General features: G+C 32.4%; 1 protein-coding gene across 12 annotated transcripts in view; it reads left to right on the top strand.

The window, feature by feature from the left end:
* Picalm (phosphatidylinositol binding clathrin assembly protein) overlaps positions 1 to 21,756 on the top strand; it is a 100,166-nt gene that overhangs the window by 62,574 nt on the left and 15,836 nt on the right. For 2 of the 12 annotated variants that reach the window (XM_047519408.1, XM_047519415.1), the window contains exons 10-19: positions 1,649 to 1,772; positions 2,066 to 2,202; positions 2,727 to 2,830; positions 8,687 to 8,836; positions 14,484 to 14,591; positions 16,530 to 16,661; positions 16,758 to 16,788; positions 16,972 to 17,071; positions 19,953 to 19,976; positions 21,390 to 21,449. In XM_047519408.1, the coding sequence (XP_047375364.1) occupies positions 1,649 to 1,772; positions 2,066 to 2,202; positions 2,727 to 2,830; positions 8,687 to 8,836; positions 14,484 to 14,591; positions 16,530 to 16,661; positions 16,758 to 16,788; positions 16,972 to 17,071; positions 19,953 to 19,976; positions 21,390 to 21,449 (970 nt within the window). The remainder of the gene's footprint in view (positions 1 to 1,648; positions 1,773 to 2,065; positions 2,203 to 2,726; positions 2,831 to 8,686; positions 8,837 to 14,483; positions 14,592 to 16,529; positions 16,662 to 16,757; positions 16,789 to 16,971; positions 17,072 to 19,952; positions 19,977 to 21,389; positions 21,450 to 21,756) is intronic. The other 10 variants (XM_047519409.1, XM_047519410.1, XM_047519414.1 and 7 more) reach the window with 10 other exon arrangements.

The following is a 21,756-nucleotide window of genomic DNA, read 5'->3' as shown; positions in this document are numbered from 1 at the left end:
CCAACTCAAGTTCTAAGTTACTTATTTTTTCTCTATCTTGATTTAATTATCTATAAGATGGGCTTAATTATACCGTCAACTTTATAGAATTGGTAACAGGAAAGTGGATTAACACATGTTCATTCTTGGAATACTTCCTGACCTTCAATAAATGTCAGTGTCTGTTAAGATGATGACAGTGATGCCTTGATTCAGAATTGTTTCTATGTCAGCATTGCTCATAAAGATGATAATGCATTTGTTTGTATGGTTCCTTATAGTATAGTTTTTTATTAATTTGTAGTAGTAATACTGGAACTCAAATCAAGAATGTCGACATGAAATGTCATCATCTTTCTCTAATGCCAGTTCACGGGATTGGTTTCTCACTTGTCATATTTTAATCAGTTCAAATTTTGCACTAATTTCCCTGTTGATCTAGCAAATTGAAAATAACATAGATCATCTCAAATCAATGTTGTGACATGATTTTTGTGTTGAATAATTACTTAAATAATTCTCAAGTTTTCTTATGAAGATTTCCTTTTAACAGTATATAGAAAGAATAAAGTATATTGCGAATCTTCCTTTGGTTCCTTTTTGATTGTTTTTTTTTTCCCCCCTACTAATAAAATTTAAATAATTTCCAAAGAGAAGACATTAATGAATTTTAATACTTTTTTTAAACCCCAGATTTGCACTTTGAATTTTCTAGTGGGGTTTTGAAGTGCCATGATAGCCTAAATGTGAAGGTTCAGTTGTTGGATTTCTGTTACAACTATATTACTTTTCCTTTGTCTTACAACTATATTACTTTTCCTTTGTCTTCTGAGTTGTATCTTTTTAGGTTAAATATTATTGCTTCTTTATGTCCTTAAAGTAGAAATTAATGATGGTTGGTTAGTTTGTGGTAAAGGAAAATTAATAAAGGTCAGGGTAGGTTTTCTGGCTAGAATTCTTTAGCACACATTTATGTTTCTCCTAGAATTTAATGTTGGGGTTTATGGTTTGCATAAACCTTTGATAAAAGGGAAAGGGGGTGACTTGCTGTGAATCTGCTAATGAGAGATGATGCATTATGCACACATAATCCATTTGAAAAGGCAATTCTAGTTTGGCAGAAGAGCTGCACATAGAAAGAAGATACTGTGACTTAGTGGCTGGATTGAAATTGATCTTCTTTTAAGGAATCTGAAGTCCTGTTGGGATGACATCTTTAAATGTCATTATAGGAAACATATCTAGCCATAACATTACTTTTTCATAACATTACTGATGCTCATGGTTTGGTGTTCTTGTGGTAGCACTGCCAAAAACCAGGTGTAAGTGGGCAAATGATCTTTCTCTATGAGAAATGTAATGCTTTTTTCTATCTGGACTTTCCTGGGAATGCTGTTTTCTAATAGCATTGGTTCCCTCTCTTGGGGTTTGGAAGAGGCAGGTTTCACTCTTGTGAATCTTTTCCAAAGTCTTTAACACTTAATTCTAAGTTAACAATGTTCTAATTGCTGTAATCTTCTAGACTACTAGTTAAAATATTTCATCTGAAATATTGAGTTTGAGTCTGTAAGTTAAGTTTGCAGTTAGAGCTTACTCAAGGCAAGGTTGACCTGGATCTAATGTAAATTGTTTGACAGAAAATCAAATGACCTTTGTTCAATTATCCTAGGGCCACAACACTTTCCAATGCAGTCTCTTCTCTGGCAAGTACTGGCCTATCTCTGACCAAAGTGGATGAAAGGGAAAAGCAGGCAGCATTAGAGGAAGAACAGGCACGTTTAAAAGCTTTAAAGGTAAGTGAACAGGCATGTTTAAAAACTTTAAAGATAAGTGAGTACGTTTTCTTTACTTGGAAAAACAAGTACAGGTATTCATAAAGTAATTGGGACTTTATGCAAATGTAAGAGTTTTTAATTTGTAGGTATCACATGACTGAAAGTCTTAATTTTTTATCTGGACAGAATAACGGGTGTGAACTGGAAATACTCTTCTGCTATCTAAACAAAATTAGAAAGCACTTTCTTTTGAAGGCTGTAAAAATAAATCTGGTTTCTGAATTCCTTATGATAGTTCCTTTTCTCAACAGGAGCAGCGCCTAAAAGAACTTGCAAAGAAACCTCATACCTCGTTAACAACTGCAGCCTCTCCTGTATCCACCTCAGCAGGGGGAATAATGACTGCACCAGCCATTGACATATTTTCTACTCCTAGTTCTTCTAACAGGTATGGAGAGAAATATTCAGATACAAAGACTTCTAATAAAATTTTTGCAGATCTGCAGATCTTTTCAGGTTTACTTTGGCTTATGATTTTTGTAATCATAAGTTCACATAAAATAGATGGTGCTAAATGGTGTAATTGGTACAATATGAAGTGATAAAAGTTTGTTTTGCATATTTAGGAAATGGAAGATGACCAAATTGCCATTTTTACTAATTGGAATGTAGCATAAGGAAATCAGTATTTCTGGGGAAGTCATTGTATCTTTCCAGAAAAGCTGCTATTACTTGAATTCTACGTAAATTTAAGATATAGTATTGTAATACTTTTCTAGGCCTCTTTAGAAGTATACTGCTAAATGAAGGACATAAAATTGTTATCTTACTGAAACAGTTCCTTTGTCTGAGGGTTACATTATTGGGGCTTCTTTTTATCTTTACTTTTTAAAGTATTAATTTGTGTGTGGGAGGCAGCTCATTAGCAAAGTTAGTTAGGAAATAAAATGTCTTTTCAAAATATTTTCCTAGCACATCAAAGCTGCCAAATGACCTGCTTGATTTGCAGCAGCCAACTTTTCATCCATCTGTACATCCTATGTCAAGTGCTTCTCAGGTAGCAAGTACATGGGGAGGTAAGCATTCATGATTTCTATTTTTGATATTGTGTAAGTTTCTCCCCTCTCCATTGTGTGACATTTTATGCATTTGTATGGTTGTTGGTTACACTTGATACATGAGAACTTGAGAAATATTAAAGTAGTAGTGGACTAGTTTTTTGCCTTGAAGACATTTCCATTTCATAAATGGAATTTGGGAATTTATGTTAATTAAATTATAAAATGATGTTTAATAAAAATGAAATTAAATGTAAGAGGAAGGGCCACCTAAGTATCAAATAATTCTTTCAATGTGAATTTGATTCCATAATCAGAAAATGCATAGTGGTTAATTTGCTTTTGATACAGAAAAATAAATTATTTTTCAGCAAAAACCTTCATCTGTGTCAGTAGATGATAATGTTCTAGAAAAACTCAGTTGGGATTATCAGGTAGTCAGGTGTGTGGTGACCAGGTACCTCATGACAAATTTTAATAGTGACTTATTCAGATCTATAAGATTTTGGTACTTATATAATTTCTCCCTAGCATCAGCAAGAGTATTTGCTGCCCTTGCTTAGTTCTTTGATTATGAAGTGACCATGGCCTAGCATCTTTAAAGGAAAGTGCCTAGTCCATGTCAGTTTCTACACAGTTTTGCTTAGACATCTGATTTTCAAATTGCCTCCTTTGGTTGCTTTTGGTGCTTCTGTTTGTATGTGTAAGTATTATTTTATAAACAGTTACTCAAAAATTGCTGTGAAGGGAAAAGAGGTAGTCTAAGAGGGAAGGATATTAAGTAGAAAATGTCTAAGTTAAATTTTACTTTGGCTTACATTTTTAAAATCTGAATCAATAGGCTTACCACACATGGTAAAAGTTTTTACAGCATATGAGCTAGGTTTTTTCTTTATTTTAATGATTTGAATTTCAAGGAAGTTTTTTCCTGAGTACTTATTTCTTAAAGTACTGTTTTTATATACTATTATGTAAGCTGTGTGAAGGCAGGAGTTTTAAAAATAATTTGTTCATTGCTATATCCCCAATGTCTGGAATGCTTCTTGATATATAAAGCAGATAATTCATTTAACAGGTAATTAGTTGAATAAGTGGATATTTTCTCTTGTTCTGGGTAGGTTATTTCTATTTTATGGCAAGGCAAGACACTGAAACAAATTTTTAGACTGATTTTGTGAGTGTTAATGATTTTAAAAGTGAATTGACTATGAAGACTAGTTAATTTAGCAAAATCTTAAGATCTTGGAGTAATTTCTAAAAATGATAAGATAGTTTAAATTCAGTATTTCAGAAATATTTCAGAATGAACCATAGGCAACAAATTAAGTTTAAGAAAGGAGTTTCTTAACCCAGTAAACCCAAAGTTTTTAGTTCTGTGAACATTTCAACAAAATTGACATTTTAATAGGTGTATTACAATAGGTTGGAAATCATAATATAAAGTTTATGGATCTTTTTTCATTTGTTTGTTTTAGTACTAGGGATTGAACACAATGGTGCTTAACCACCGAGCCACATCCCTAGTCCTTTTTATTTTTTATTTTGAGATGGGGTCCTCAGTGAATTGCTTGAGGCCTCACTAAGTTGCTGATCCTGGCCTTCAATATGTGGTTCTCCTGCCTCAGCCTCCTGAGTCCCTGGGATTACAGGCATGTGTCACTGCTCCTGACATGGATATGTGTATATATACATATGTCTATGTTCCAAATGCTCTAATGATTTACCTATTACTTTTATCAGAAGAATAAACCTCTGGAAACATAATAGTTAAATAATTACTTCAAAGTTCCTGTAAATGGTGTATTTCCTCACTTATGTCCTGATTTTAGGATTGTCAGTCTGCCAAATTTATATGCTTATTTTGTTTTGTTAATTGTTTAAAATGATTAGTAGAATTAACATGACCATTTAAGTAGTTTGAATTTTTCTTTTTCTTTTTGCGGGGGCATGGGGAGGGGAACCCAGAGACACTCAACCTCTGAGAGCCCTATTTTATATTTTATTTAGAGACACAGTCTCACTGAGTTGCTGAGCACCTCACTTTTGCTGAGGCTGGCTTTTAACTCACCATTCTCCTGCCTCAGCCTCCTGAGCTATTGAGATTACAGGCATGCGCCACCTCACCCAGTGACTTTTTTCTATTTTTAATAAACTAAAACTGAAAAGTTGTTTTTCTAAGCAGACTGAAATTTTTAACAGAAGACTTAATGAAATTAATATATTTAATATTTCAAAGAAACCAAACTGAAATTCTTAGTGGTTTTGTCTGGACATATTTACAGTTAATCTCAATGAGAAGTTAAAGTTTATGCTTGGAGTGATTTAACTCATGAAAGTAGATAGACTATATTGCGGGAGAATAATTTAAGTACTTTCAGACTTTTAGAATTATTTGGTGTCCTGAGATCAGAAATTATTTCATAATAATCTATACATAAATACAATATGTTGGAATATATTTAATCATGTTTTATTTTTCTGCTTTCTGTTATTTTGCTTTGTATTTTCTTAAAATTTCCCCTTATATTTTAACATTCAGTTTGCTATACATAAGTAGTGAGACCATTTAAAGTAAAAATCAAGTACAGTGGGGCAGAGGCAATAGAAATTATACTATTTTTCCAAAACCTTTTTGTTAATTTGTGAGGAAAGGAATGTGATCTTTACTATGAGCCCTTCAATTTAAGCAGAACTAAACCCTGTCTTGATTTACAGATAAAGATATATGACTTCTGAGTTGGTGATAATTTCAGGGCTTTGACTTCTGCATGAGTAGATAACTGAAGAGTATTTTAAACCAAGAACTTTCAGGCTAAAATAAAGAAATCTTACATATGAAAAGCTTTCATCATCTTAAAGTATTTTGAAATTAACCATTTACCTTAACAGTTTAATATGCAATAGTTTGTTATTTTGCAGCTTGTGACAAAAGTATGATTTTTAAAATAATTCTCAAATCTTGTTCCACGCTTACTTTGCTTTCATTAGTTAAATATGGATGTTAATAATAGAACCCATATTTAATTTACGTATCATAACTATTTTATCATAAGCATGTGTATGCCTAGGCTTTGTATGTTTAAATGAAAAGATAAATTGAAAATGAAAGAGAGAACACAAGCTCCCCCGTTCCCTTGATTGCATTATTAATGAATCTTTGATTTTTCAAAAAATAGTCTGGAGTCTAAACAAGCACTTGGTGTTGAATACTGGTATCCAAAAAGATTTAGGTTTTCATTATTCAAAAACTTGGAATTACAGTGCATCTAAAAATAGACCATATTACCAGCTCAGTGCACTGTTGAGTATTTGAGAACAAGATTTCAAAACTAGAAGTGTGAAAGAATTATTCATTTGAAGTTTAATTTGCTTTGTTCTTAACTGGCATGAAGCACAGAACACTTCATGAAAAAATTGTTTTGTTTATAAATATAGATTATTAAGTGTTTAAGACCCCAAAGCTATCTATACTATGATTGTGGTGCTATTTCAGTCCTTGTTTTATATTCTTAAAATTATTTTTCCATGACACTAGTTGGCATAAAATTAAACCTTTATATGAATAATGATAAAAAGAATGGACAAATTATTTTTTAAAAGTTTAAGAGATTTAAAGTTGCTAGTCTAGTTAAGTTTGTTGTAATAACTAGAACATTATTATCATTTTGAACAATAAAAATATATAAATGTATAAATATATTAAATATTAATAGATTGTCATGATATAGAGTGCTTATAGTATTTAAAAAAATTAGTTTTTAGTTGTAGATGGACACTTTATCTTCATTGATTTGTTTTATGTGGTGCTGAGAATCAAACCCAGTGCCCCACATGTGTGAGGCAAGCACTGTACCACTGACCCACAGTCCCAGTCCTGCTTATAGTATTTTATCAAGTAGATTAGAAGCTGGTTTTCCTTACTGTCTGATCTACAGTATTATGCATTTTCACATTTGTGCATATTCTTCTCCAAATGTTTCACGTTATAGAAAGTAATTGAAATTAGGAGCTTGGATAAATGGTATCAATTTATTAAACAGCAGATAACTGGTAACCATTACTGAACATGTCTTTTCTCATAAATCAAAGGATCTGTTATAGGAATGCAATTTGCTTTTTTCTGTAAGCACCTTCGTACTGGGGATCAGATCCAGGGCCTTACACATGCTAGGCAAATGCTCTGCCGCTGAGCTACATCCCCAGTCCTGTTCTTTTTATTTTAACAACTTCTCTCATGACTTTTTTTTTTTTTTAACTTGGAAGATTAGAGAGATGTTTTGTATTATATGTTAAACAGTGTTTTGTACTTTAAAACTTCATGCAAGTATTAAGTTTAAAACAGTACTTTTGATCCAATTGGTCAAGTCTAAACTTAATGCAACTCCTTTCTTATGCAAGCAGCAGTTAGAGTAGATAGCATTACCTTTTTATGTTAGTATTAAAAACCTAACTTTTTATATCTGTTCCTTATTGTTTATTTGAGTTATTTTTTCTGATACTTTTTCCCATTGTTTCATTCATTGGAGAGTATATGGGAGAACAAACATCATTTGAGTTTGAAAACCACAATCAGCATACTTTGAGAAGTTTATAGAACTTCATATGATATAAATATTACAGTTTTATTAAAAAGATGTATTATACAAACCCATGACCTCCGTATTTTCTTAGTATTTTCCTCCTTCAAACTGTCATGTTTAAGGTTGTGGAACATTGAATTTACTTTACTGAGTAACTTGAATTTACTGACTTTAAGGGTAGTCTCACATATTGTAGTAAATGAGCTGGTCCTTAGGTCATTGCTGCTATCTTGTTCAGTTATGCAGTCTTAAAAAAAGTAAAATACAGTGCCTAATACTGAAAGTACTGCTATATACTTCAATAAAAGTAAAGTGTTAGACAAAAATAGGAAGCTGCTGCTGGTTAAAAGTACAGAATTCTTGTTTTTAGTTCTTAAAAAGAAAACAATCTTTTTAATTAAAAAAAAAAAAATTTTTTTTTTTTTGCTATTCTTTATCTTCTCTCCATTTAGTTTACTCTTCCAATCTTAATAATATAGGTAAATAAATTTTAGTTGTTAGAATGATTATCATGAATGAGGTATAAGTACTGGAAATCTAATTCTAGAATAACTTTAGATGTAGGATTTGATTATAGTAATTAGTATAGTAGCCTTATGATGGGAATAATGCTTTTGATCTTCCATTAGAAAATCATTTGAAAGACTCTAAAGCTCTTAGTTAGACCTTCAAAGCTGTTGCCCTATACTAAATGGGCAGTCTTTCATCTTTGTTCCTAATTGTCAAAAATCTTTCTCCATCCTTAAATTTTTTTCTTCATTTCAAATTTTATTTTCTACTTCTCAACCTATACAGGTAATATCTGCACATGCTAGAAATAGCCTCTTATCCCTAATTTGAAATTACCACCCTCTTTTTGAAGGTTTTCTTATACCACACAGATGCCAATTGTTTGTGTCAATTATTTGAGTAAACACAGGTATACAACCAAAGCAAATCCATTCTCAGCTAGGGCAGGGAAGCTGGGTGCAAGGTGAGTGCTTCTTTTTTGGAAACATCTTGGTTATTCTCTTTTAATTGACTTGGCTTTCTAATGTTGGAGAACAAATCTATCCTTAACATGCTACTGTTGTTAATGGACACATAAATGTGTGGTTTTTTTTTTTTTCCTAAATATTCCTTTTAGAATATGTTAAATGCAACTCTTCCATCTTGGTGATTAGATATATTTGAATTTAAAATTAATAGACAATAATATAGCTACTACTTTTCACTTTGCATCTTTTGACTAATTACAATACTAATTTATTTACTTCCTTTCTTCATTTTGCTGTAATACATTTGGACTGCACAGATCCTTTCTCTGCTACTTTAGATGCTGTTGATGATGCCATTCCAAGCTTAAATCCTTTCCTCACAAAAAGTAGTGGTGATGTTCACCTTCCCATTGCTTCAGATGTATCCACTTTTACTACTAGGACACCTACTCATGAAATGTTTGTTGGTAAAGTACCATTTAACATTTTTTTTCCAATTAATGTTTATACTGCCTAAGTATTTTTAATGTATCCATTAATTACTTTTAAAGCACTGCAATAATTACTTTGGACTTTAACATCAAGTTGTAAAATAAATTTAACCGCAATAATAATGTAGTGGGATTTTTAAATTAACACTAGTCCTTAATTTTATTTAACATAGGCTTTTAGTAAAGAATATTTCCTTCAATGTTGAACTCTTTTTTAGTGTTTTGTTCTCTGTGAAATACTCTGGCCGTCTAGCATCACAGGTAACATCCTGTTTATTAGGAGCCAATTATAAAGTAACATCTTTGTGCTTGGGAGGATGTAGTGCTCTTAACCTTTTTAAAATTTTTAACTCTTTCGTATTATAGTTTTATATTGTCAATAATCCATATTATACCCCTTCATCCCAGACCTAAGGGTTTTACTTTTTTTTTTTGCCTGGAGACAATTGAAAAGTAGGAACTGTATCTTCTATTTTAACTAGTAAAGTAGAAAACTGATTTGACTTGAATGACCTAGGATTGCAGTATAAAAATCCATAAAATGGCAAATTTTCATATCTGAGTTACACAGGGAAAATTGAGTTTCTAAATATATACTAAAGCAGAATTAAAAGCTTTTTAATTGTTTTTTAAAAAAAAAGACTAACTGCTCCCTTCAAGATAGTAAAACTTCTTTTATTCAGTTCAGAAAAAGTTTAAGGTGATGTGAATTTGAATATTTGATAAAACAACATGTGGAAAGTCATTTTGTTCCTTAAACAGATCATATGGGTACATTCAAAATATGTATGAGAGAGGGGAAGGGAGGCAAGGAGGGAGGAAGGGAGGAATTAAGTAGAAAATAAGTTAACAGGAGAGTCTAGAGAAAGTTTCAGATCAGGTATTCTAATTATATATATATAGCTACTCTAAAGCTCAACCATATGTATATAAAACCAAAGAATAATAACTAATTATAATAATTCCTTCTTGTTACTGTAATACAAAATTGTCAACCCCTGTTTATAGGATTAATAACAACTCAGAAAACTCAGGGCATAACTGTGTATCTCAATATCCTCCACTCCTGCCAGAGGAAGACATGTATCTGGTACATGGTACTCACTGTAATAGGTAGTTTGTCCTCATTGAAGCTGTAAGAACGTGAATTAATTGTAAGTCAGAGAGTAGATTGTAGTCCTAAGTATGCCATATATGTGAGTGTGACCTTGTCTAGACTTCCTTCCTGATCTATAAAACTATAAGACAGATTAGTATTGGCTAAAAAGTCAACTGTTTCTTACTTCTTCTCTTCTCTTTTTTCTTTTCATTTCTCCCTCTCCCTCTCCTTCTCCCTCTCCCTGAGATAATAGAGATTGAACCCAGGGCATCACACACAGATATATACTCCCAGCCCTTATTATTTTGAGATAGGGTCTCATTAAATTGCTGAGGCTCACCTCAAACTTGAGATCCTTCTACTTCAAACTAGCTGGGATGATGGACATGGAACACTACAGTTGGCCTTCATATATTTCTGTTTTTAATGATATAGTGTTGGTGTGGGGGTTTTTTGTTTTGTTCTATTTTGTTTTTGTGTTTGTTTTTGTTTTAATTTGGTGTAAATAGTAGTTTGGTCCCCCCACCTTCTCCTCTTCCTCTGTAGAATGGAATCTTGGGTTCCTTTTTAGTAAGTTCTAATTTGAAGAATGATAGGTGCTTGGAGTTCCCCCTCTTTTGTTTCACTTTTTATTTACTTTTTTCACTTACTCTTTCCTTTTTTCTCCCTTTATCCCTTCCTGCCTTATATGCCCTGTCAGAATTTGTAACATTTAAGCTTATCCTAATATTACCTTTATGTGCCATGAGCATTCTATTGTAGCAGCTTATTTGGAAGTAGGAAACTGTTTCTCAGAAATTTATCAATTTATTTATACAGGAGATAACTCCAACCCCACCAAAATGAGTTTTTCAGAAATTTCTTGAGAAAAAATATATTCATTTGCTTTTCAAGAACCCTTTTAGGCTAATTTTGTTTTCCTTAATTAAACACATTACTGTTTTGTTAATAGAAGCCTGTCATCTTCTTTCTTTAATTCAAATTGAAGACTTGTAAATTTTCTGAAGTGTATAAAACATTTTAATATTATAGGCTTATGGAATTAAAAGCTCTTTGTATATTCATCAGTTTTCCAGATATATTCTTGGCCAGTGCAGTAGTTACCAAAGTTCAAAGTTCTGCTATATTTCTTTGTGTGTATACGCAGTAGTTGATTTTAGTTAAGCTGTATTAAAAGTATGAATAACCCAAATAAAAAATTAAGGTTCTTGGTTGGTATTAAGAATTGGACATGGTTAAATATATTTAAAAACAGAATTCATGAGGGCATTTTATGAAACGAATATGCTTGGAGTCTAGCAAACTTGAGTTTGAATTCCATCCAGTTCTACTTCATTAACTTGACTTGAATTTAAGCAAGTATTTAACCTTTATAAGCCTATGAAAGTTGGTATAATAGAGTTTTGCAGTATTATCAGAAGGTTTACATATATAACAGTTAAACATCTAGCACTATGCCTGGCTTATGCAGTATTATCATAAAATTAATACTACTAATCGTCCAGTGTATGTGGAGCGCTTCATTCTTTGACTGTACATCTTACCTAAATTATTATTTTATCATCAGACATAATCTTAAAGAGTGATTATTTTTGCATTGCTTTTAGATTTAAAAATTGCCCAGGATTATTTTATTTTTTGGTTCAGTGTTAGTACTAAATGAAAAGCTCAAAAAGTTCATAAAATTTGAGTCATTTTTAAAGGAATTGTTATAACTATAGTAAAATTTTGCTTTTCTACTTACTAGTTACAGTAAGGTGATTACCTAAGGTAAACTGAAACCCCAAGTAGGTTCTGGAACCAAGCAAATGGGAGTTTCAAGGCTTGATTCTGCTAGTAATTTATTTCTTTGACCTTGGATAAATTGTTTAATCTCCTAATTGCATTGTGTAAAATGAGGATAATAATAATAATAATTACTTCATAGATTTGTAAGGTTTTAATAACGTCCTATTTGTAAAGCTCTTGCATAAGGCTTAATAGGGTTTAATAAGTGGTAACAATTACTTTAATAAATAACTGTGAAGCCTAATTGATTATGAACTACCACCAGAATCCATAGCCAATTTTTCGTAAAGGTGTTTGAAATGCCTTTCTGGCCCCAAAGCTTGCTGATCTTGTGCCTTTCATTTATTATTGTCCTCCTGAGATATACCCTTCAGGGTCGTAGTTTCCAAATATTACTATGGCCTGGTTGCTGATCATTGACAGTTTTCACTGGGTCTTGTGAAACAGAAGAGTAGGCATGACAATGCAGTGATTTTTTTCATAAGGTAATCTTAATCAGAACCCTGCCCCATCTCTAAATTTTGCTTTTGCAATAATGGTTTTCTTTTTTTATTACTGTTTTAAGTAACTTTAAAAATTTAAAAATTGGCAGTGCTGACATATTCCTCAGAAAGTGACAAAGGCATGCTGGGACTGTAGCTCAGTGGTAGAGTACTTATCTACTATGCACAAGACCCAGTACTACCTTTAAACACACACACACACACACACAGAAGACCTTTAAGTTGATGATGTTCTCCATATTTCTAGAAAGAATGGGTTTGGTTTTGTTACATTAATCACATTCCAGAAAACTGGGACATTATATCAGAGAAAATAGAAATTTGATATATTGGCCTAGTTTTAAATTTATGTTCTTTGTATGATCTAAAGATCAGTGATAATATAAGCAAGATTACTGGAGTGCTTTAAAAAACAGAATGATACTTCTTGCAGTGTGATACATATAGCATGGTTATGAAAGTAAGCATGATAGATATTTGTCTTTCTTGAGTTTTTGCGTTGGTTCTTTGTGTAAGCCCATAGTATAAAGTTTGCCCACTTTAAAATGTTGTTAAATCAATTAATCTTTGATTCTAAGATACTTTTAATGAATTGTTAGGAGATTTACTTATTATTTTGTAATTGATAGTATTTTTGAGTAAAGAATAGCTTAAGGGTTGAAATAAGAGCAAAATTATACATTCTCAAAAAATGTGTTCCCTACGTAAGATTCATTCTATGATCTAACATGCTACACATAACATGGTATCATTGATGACATTGATTTGTATGTACCACCTTGAATCAGTGGTATTATTATTGTTAATAGTAAATCATGGTTTGTGTTTGAGAACTCTTGAACTTCTCACCAAACCTCTTCCTACATTTTACATTTTTCTTTAAGATGAGTCTTTCTAGTACAACATGGAAGTAAAATATTACATTTTACTTCTTTACATTTCAGTGGTGTATATTGAGAATTTAAAGTGAGATTCAGACTAAAGTTCTTTTTCAGAAAATATTGGAGAAGAAAGAGAATCTGTGTTTAGGACACCCAAAAGTTCAACTTCTCCTTAATGGTGTAAATGTTAACTTTCTAATATCAGGCAGTTTCTTACTTTCTTACTATAGAGTCTAGAGATCTTAGGAACCATTTATCACTGCCTTCTTTGGGGTAAAAGAATTTCTTTTTTGTGATCCTTGCTAGCCCACTAACCTACTGTTTATTTCAATACACTTAGTGAGTCACTTCCTCAAGTCATGTGATAGTCCGGATACCTTGAAATAATTTTATTTACTCTTTTCAGCTTCTAGAAATTCAGATTCTCACTTTAGAAAAAAATATAGCCTCATAGTTAAAAATCTTCCATTTGTTATTTTATTATGAGCTGGCCTTAAAAATGGTATTTATTTGCTTAATACTACTAGCATCAGTGTAACACATGCCAGAAGAACAAGATATTCTGATTATGGGTGTTTCAGGCTAGAGTTAGGTTAATTAGCATGTTTGGTTCTATACTTATATCAACCCTACTTGTTGAAAGTGATATGGTTGAAGTTAGAAGTGCGATTGGGAATTGAAAGTAATTTATCTTTTTTCTATAATATTCTGAAAGCATTAAACAGAAGTGAACATGAGGATTAATGGGTTGCAACTTTCAGAATTCTACCACTTTTCAGATGAATTTAAACAAACATTTAGCTTTTGATTAAATGTCGAGGGAAGCAAGAAGAAAAGGTGAGAGATGAAAGATAGGTAGAGAAAGACCTTTTATCTTGGTGAATATTAAGAAAATTCATATTTAGTGTTTTATAAGATTATCAGTATACAAAATTAAGGTAAATAATAAGCAAAGATTTTATTTCTGTAATGAAACAAACTAGTAATTCAACATCAATTGCTCATTGATTAGTTTTCTTTTTTCTGTTTTTGTAGTGCTGGGGATTGAACCCAGGGCCTCATGTGTGCTTGGCAAGTGCTCTGCCACTGAGCTATATCCCCAGCCCTGTTTATTTTTTTTTTCTGTGTCAATGAATGGTTTTTGTTAGGGACAGTGTAATCATTACCCCTAAAAATGTGGTTGTATAGAAAACATTTTGCTTGAGGAGTTAGCTTTGTTTTATGTTTGGGAAATTTCTTGCTTTTGTCCACACTGTTATCTTTATTAAAGACCTTTAAATACAGAGCTAAATTAAAGAATTGAGGTTTTTGTTTTGTTTTGTTTTTGTTTTTTCCATTTTGGTTTTTCTCAGGATTCACTCCTTCTCCAGTTGCACAGTCGCATCCTTCAGCTGGCCTTAATGTTGACTTTGAATCTGTGTTTGGAAATAAATCTACAAACGTTATTGTAGATTCTGGGGGTAAGAAAACATTTTTATTAAAAGTACTGTAATGTTCTCATTTAGATTCTGTGCAAGGAAAGATAATGCTGCTTTTAGCATTTATAAGTAGATTAAATTGGAGAAGCCAATGAAATTGCCTCTTTCCTCCAGCCACTAGATGAGAATTTCAAGGAACTATTATTCATTACTCTTTTATTGGTGGTAATTTAGACTCTGGAAATTTTGTCACATAGCAAAATAAGAGAGAAAAAGATTTCTCAGTAAAATGCCAACTTGCTAGTGATTATGTTTAGAGTATTGTGCATTTTTAGTTATTATAATTTATACTTTACTGAAATGAATAGTAACTTTTTTGTATGGTGATACATGAAATTGGTTGTTTTTGAAATGGAAAGTATAACCTGTGGTACCTTGACTTGTCATAGATAGTCTATATATAAACAACCAGAATATATTAATATCAGGCCTGTGGGTGTAGGAGCATTTATATTGTTTAGAAGGTGATTCTTATTATAGAGCACTTGTTCATCTGTGTTAAAAGAGCTTTATAAATCTGTAGGAAAAGGTTTGCAATTGTGCTTATTAATAAATGATTAATCTGAAGTTATAAAAAGTTCCTATGAAGGGGCTGAGGATTTGCTTAGTGGTAGAGTGCTTACCTAGTATGTGTGACACTGTGGGTTCAATCCCTAGTACTGGAAAATAAAAGAGTTCATGTACAGTTTTGACATTCTATTTTTATTCTTAGCATGGAATGGCCTTAATTATGGTTAGTTGTTAAAAAGTTTAGACATTTAAAGAGAATATCATAGAGGTATTCTTAGTTACATAATTTACAATTAGTCATTATCCGTAAAATAAGAAGCAAGCTTAAAAATATGGAAGATTAATTTTTTTGTACACTGATAGGTTTATAATTATACATTTTGGGGATATATTTTACTTTTTCCTTATGAATTTTTTTCTGCCTAGGAGAAAGAAAGTGGAGACTAGTTGTTGATGTTTGGTAAACTACCATCCTTGGTGACTTTGAGAAATCTCTAGCATTCCTAGATCATGCTGTTGAGTTTCCGAGTGGCTTGGTTTTGTTATATTCGCTTTTACCTTCACCCTTTGGTGGAAAATCTTGAAAATTTATTTTCATTTTCAAGAAATATCCTAGTTTACTAGAAAAATAGAGCAGTTTATTAGTTTTAAATTTTAATTTAGATTAGCTTTTCTCCATTTTGAAGAATATGAAAAGGTCTCTAAAATATTGTTTCTTAAACAGAACTTTTTTCCAAGTTCTTCTAATTTTTTTCCTTAGTGGGGTGCTTTACCACTGAGCTACATCCCCAGTTGTTTTCTTAGTTTTTTATTTTGAGATAGGTCTCACTATAAATTGCTGAGACTTGCCTTAAACTTGGAATTCTCCTGCCTCGGCCCCCTGAATCACTGGGATTCCAGGAGTGTGTCACCATGCCCAGCTCACAGATATATTTTCCACTTAAATTGCTGTAGATAAAATTGAGTGTTCAGAAGATTTTGCCAGGAGAAGGGCAGAATTATATTCCATTTCTTAAGCTTTCACAGTGCTTCTTTCTTTATCCCTCTTATTCAGTCGTTTTAAATACTTTTTTGGTTGTTGATGACTTTTATTTTATTCATTTGTTTATATGTGTTGCTGCGAGTTGAACCCAGTGTCTCACACATGTGAGGCAAGCGCTCTACCACTGAGCCATATGATGCAATTTTGTCATAAGACAAATGTTTTCTGTCATACAAAGAGCAGCCTTCTCTGCCAGTTCACTTTGAAGTAGTAAATGCCTCCTTTTTCCATTTGAGGGCATTTACTCATGTCCATGTTTTGGAGAACATTTCCAGTGAACAAAGGAGAAAAGGCAAAGACCTCCTTCAGAAAGCTGTAGCACCATAAAGTTCCTTACAAATCCTATTTCATCTGTTTGTAACTTTAAGGCTTTGATGAACTAGGTGGACTTCTCAAACCAACAGTGGCTTCTCAAAACCAGAGTCTTCCTGTTGCCAAGCTCCCACCTAACAAATTAGTATCTGATGACTTGGATTCATCTTTAGCCAACCTTGTGGGCAGTAAGTAGTCTTTGGATTCTTTAGTCATCTTTTAAAATAAATTATTTTATTAAAATGAATCTGGTTTTAAAATAGTTTCTTTTTCTCCTTTCTTAGATCTTGGCATTGGAAATGGAACCACTAAGAAGTAAGTGTTTTATTCATATTCTTTTCTCATGTGTCATTTAGAAGTTGATTTGGCTTTCATCTCAAAAGTATGTATAGAGATGTCAAATCTGCATTGTTAAATGCTCTGTTCAATCTAAGTGTTTAGTGTAGAACCTTTAAAATTAGACATTTAATATTCTCACTCACGTTTATTTATTTAAAGTGATGTAAATTGGAGTCAGCCAGGTGAAAAGAAATTAACTGGAGGATCTAACTGGCAACCAAAGGTTGCACCAACAACTGCTTGGAATGCTGCAACAATGGTGAGTTGGAAAAGCTCCTGGCACGAATGTTTAAATGTATAACATGAAAATGTTTTTAAAGCAGTAGGCATAAATGAATAGTTACTGAGTTTTAACAGAATAGATAGTTCATATTTCCTTCAAAGCTGATTGACTATATTTGCCAGGCAGCTAACATGTATTTAAGGGTCACTTTATGCTAGGTTTCATTCTAATAAGTAATATATTGTGTGATTTTTGCATAGTGTTCTTGTGAACCTTCAATAGTAGGAATTATTATTTCCCCCATTTTATAGATGAGGAAACAAAGCCACAGAGTTATAAAGGTATATGCCCAGGGTCAAAGAGTTCTTAAATGGTAGAGTGCATTTTTAGAACCCATGCAGGCTGGGAGCTGCAGAAAATTTGCATTTGAGATACTGCTGATTTCTGATTTATTACTTATTTGTCTGAATATAAAATATTTATTTTTCTTCAGATCTCATTTTTGGTAAAGAAATGACTTGCTTGGTTTTTGTTAATAGTGTCATAATTATAGAGTTGCTTCTTATTGTTGATAGCAGTTAAATATTAACTGTCATCCTGAACACTGAATGAACACTGAACCATTGCTAGGGGAAGTGTATATATATATACACATGTGTGTGTGTGTGTGTGTATACACACACACACATTTGTCTCACACAGATTTTAATCTTAAATCCTAAAAAATCTAATTCTAGTCAATTCTGTTTTCCTTCTTTTACAAAAAAGAATATGAAGTTCAAAAGTATGAGTCCACACCATCACTAACTTTTGAATTGTAGCCCTATCGATCTGGTCCCCAAACCAGAGCTCCTTGCAGTATACTGGGCTGTCCCCTACCTTCTCCATCTTCTGTTAACTTCAAATGGGAACTGAAACAAAACAGCATTAAGCTATTTAAGGGTCACTTTATGCTAGGTTTCATTCTAATAAGTAATACATTATGTGATTTTTTGCTCCCCTCAGCTGGGAGAAGTACATCAGGATACTCAATTTTTATGCCCCTTTGCCCTTGTATGTCCAAGAATGACTTCAAAAGCACAATGAATTTTGATTTTGGCATTTTCTATTTTAGCAGGTAGGCAAATTTGCAAATACTGAATACACAAGTAATGAGGTTTAATGGTATTGGCTAATTATATACTTAGCACCTACTACTGAAAAGATTCTAGTAACAGTTATAACTGCTGTAAGGCATGGTAGTCCCAGAATATCCTGTTTCTTTATCTTTGGCTAGCTGTTACCTTACTCCAACAGGTCTCCCTCAGTCAGAGAAGAATATAATCCATCTTGTGGAAACCTTTGAAGCATGCATTTTTCTAACAGTGATATAGTAGCATTGTTTTGACTGAACATGCTATACATCACAGCCTTCCTTTTGTTGTAGAGAATGCCATTTTCCTTGTTATAGCAGATTTCTTGTTATTAATTCCCTTCTAGGACATGGCCCTGCTTACCTCGGGTTACTGAAATTATCTTGGATTATTAAAATTAGTAGGACTGAGCTAAAAATATAGTGTGTTGGTAAACTTTGTTGTGACAATACTTAAAGAGTCTTGGGGTTGGTTACTAGGGATTGAATTCAGGGGCACTCAACCACTGAACCACATCCCCAGCCCTGTTTTGTATTTTATTTAGAGATAGGGATTCACTGAGTTGCTTAGCACCTCGCTTTTACTGAGGCTGGCTTTAAACTCTCAGTCTTCCTGTCTCAGCCTCCTGAGCCACTGGGATTACAGGCATGTGCCACCACACCCAGCTGGCTACCTTTTTAAGGAACTAATTTTTCACAGGTAGTTGTCACTAGCATCACTAATAAAACTTTGCATTTAACTTGTTTATGTTTTTACACACATACACCCAAGCACATATACATACTCTATCTTGTCTGTAAATGGTGCTGTCTCGGGAGAATTTGAGCATATGTCATCCCAATTTTAAGTATAAAATCAGTTTTCCAGGTGCAAAACAGTCAAAAAGCAGATTTAAGTTAAAATCCATCTCTTTTCACTGTGACTCCAGTGTTTTCCCCACTGCATCACTGGGGGATGGTAGGAGTTTAGTAGAGTTTATGGTCTCAGGTGTAAATTATACATTAATAATGTGTGAAGAGTGAAATAAGTACAAAATGTATTAGCATTTAGTATTTGCTTATGTATTAATATTAACCTATATGAAATATTACAGATTTTCAAAATAGCACTTTTAAGATTGAACACTAGAATGTAATAGGCATCTGACCATCTAGAATTTATATACAAGTTGATGATAACAATACTCATGGTACTGTCTGGTAAATGGTAGTGTGTATTATCTCTTAATGAGATTTTATTAAATATTTACATGTATTTTATAAAGTTTCTTCTTATCAACTAATGTGTGTGGCCAGTAATATGATTTACTACATAAGATAAACTGCTGCTTATGACATTTCTTTACATTTCTAACCTTTTTATGATTAATCCTTAAACACTGTCAAGGTTTTTAAGTGTTTTAAGACAAATTCATTGGAGTTTTATTCAGAATCTTTTATTAATACTTCTCTGTTTAGTGCCAGACATTATTTGATGTGACTCTGTTTTAGGATGCACTGCATTTTGCACTATTGATAATACTGGTATATATAATTTTAGTGATGTTTATAAACAGTGAACTGTGTATATAGAGAGATGAAGCTAAAGACTCAGTTTCTCTTGTCAACCTTGATAGTGTTTTGGTATAGATGTTCTTTCATTAGATACTGAGAATAAAAGGGATTTTAGGTAGTTAGTGAATGTATATGTGAACTAAAATGCTCTCTGTGTATTTTCTGTTGTGTAAGTACTTGTTCTAATCCAGTGTTATTGCATTATGTAATTGTTCTCCCTGGGAAAAACAGAATGGCATGCATTTTCCACAATACGTAAGTGACCAAAAACTAGCCTTTTTGCAATAAATTGGCATGCTATTAACCACTGCTGCAGCAGAATCTCATAACCTTCCAGCTATTACTTGTTTTCACATTCAGATTTTCAGTGTGTCAGAAATTCTTCCTAGCATCTACTGGTTTCATGGGCGTCTTGCAGAACTGATTCTGATGGTGGCATGGGAAATTCCAATTTTTTTTCTTGCTTAATATTCCGCCATTTGCTGCCAGATGGCTGGGTGTCTGTGTGTGTATCTGTGCTGCCACTATGCACTTGATGACTTCTGAATGAAGGGAAATGTTGATTGTGGTAATGTTTAAAATAACAACTGCATGAAATCTTACAGGCTTCTGCTGTACTTGGCAGTTTGTCTGCTGCTCTTGCAGATCTTGGTTTTTTAGTAGGGGGAGACCAATAAGCCCTACATGCTCACTGAAATACTAAACTTTTAACTATTCACTTTAGTGTTATTTTTTAAATGTTATGCTTTAACTTCTCCATGTGTATATTCAAATTGTCATATAATTTCAGTTTTTTTATTTTTATTTTTTTGTTTCAGAAGTATTATTGGTCTTTCACCTGTATTTAGTTCACACAGAGGGAATGTTGTTAAGACAGCAACTGTATCTAAAATAACGCTGGTTACAGATTACTTATTTATAAATCATCTGTTAAAGTAGTAGGAGGAGGGAAACTTAAACATCTTAGTGGTAGATGGTTCTTTTAATCATTAAAACATAAGCTGCCTTAAAAATTTATTGTATCTCTTAAGTAATTTTTGGGAGAAAATTAGAAAGTTAACATACATACTCTTCATGTTAGAACTATGAATCATTGAAATAGTAGTACTCAGTAGTAGTTTGAAATCTTTGGGGTTCTTTGGAAACAATGAGGTCCTTAGAACTAAATTTTTTAGAGGATGAGATCACTTGATTTGGGATCTTTAATACTTTTGTTCTTTGAGGCTAAAGAAATGAACTACCTAGGAAACCACTTAGTGCTACTGCTTTTTTTTTTTTTTTTTTTTTAAATAAGGATAGTCAATAGACTTTAAAATCTTAGAACTTTGAATATTTTAAAAATCCAAACATTTTTCTTTGGCCATGCTGGGTATCAAACCCATGGCTTCACAGATGCTAGGTAAGCACTCAACAAAAATATTTTAAAGATGTACATTGAAATCTAAGTTCACTATTGTATCTAGGTGTTATCTTTTTCTTATTAATAATACTGCTTTTCTGCTAATTTCAAGACACTTTATTGAGCATTAATTGACAGTTATTAATTATCACTCAATCACAGCTGTCTTAGCAAATATTTGTGGTTTTTAGTGGAAATATAGCTGTTAATTCCTTTCACTCAGTTGATATGAGTTACATGCCCTTGTTTATTTTTCTTTGAACCTCCAGGCACCCCCTGTAATGGCCTATCCTGCTACTACACCAACAGGCATGCTAGGATATGGCATTGTAAGTATTTTTCCAGATAACAATTTTTGGTAAAGATATTTAGTGCTCTACATTCTTCAGTATTATGATAGCTTTGGTTTCTTAAGTATATCTAGAATAATCATTGTACAATAGATATTATTTATGTTCACTCTATTAATTACTTATTTTTCCCCTAATAACATTGTGAGGCATGTTGTTTTTCATTACAAACTCATTTAAATGCTAAAATTAATGCCAAGTTTTTGTTGTTGTGACTTTATATTAAATACCTTTTTCTTCTTACCTTACTACTGTGGAAGAAGAGAAGGATTCACATATCTTGAAT

The sequence above is a fragment of the Sciurus carolinensis genome, chromosome 11 (assembly GCF_902686445.1).
Source record: "Sciurus carolinensis chromosome 11, mSciCar1.2, whole genome shotgun sequence".
Classification (NCBI taxonomy): domain Eukaryota; kingdom Metazoa; phylum Chordata; class Mammalia; order Rodentia; family Sciuridae; genus Sciurus; species Sciurus carolinensis.
The sequence above is the reverse complement of the archived record's forward strand: the minus strand, read 5'-3'. Positions and strand labels throughout refer to the sequence as shown.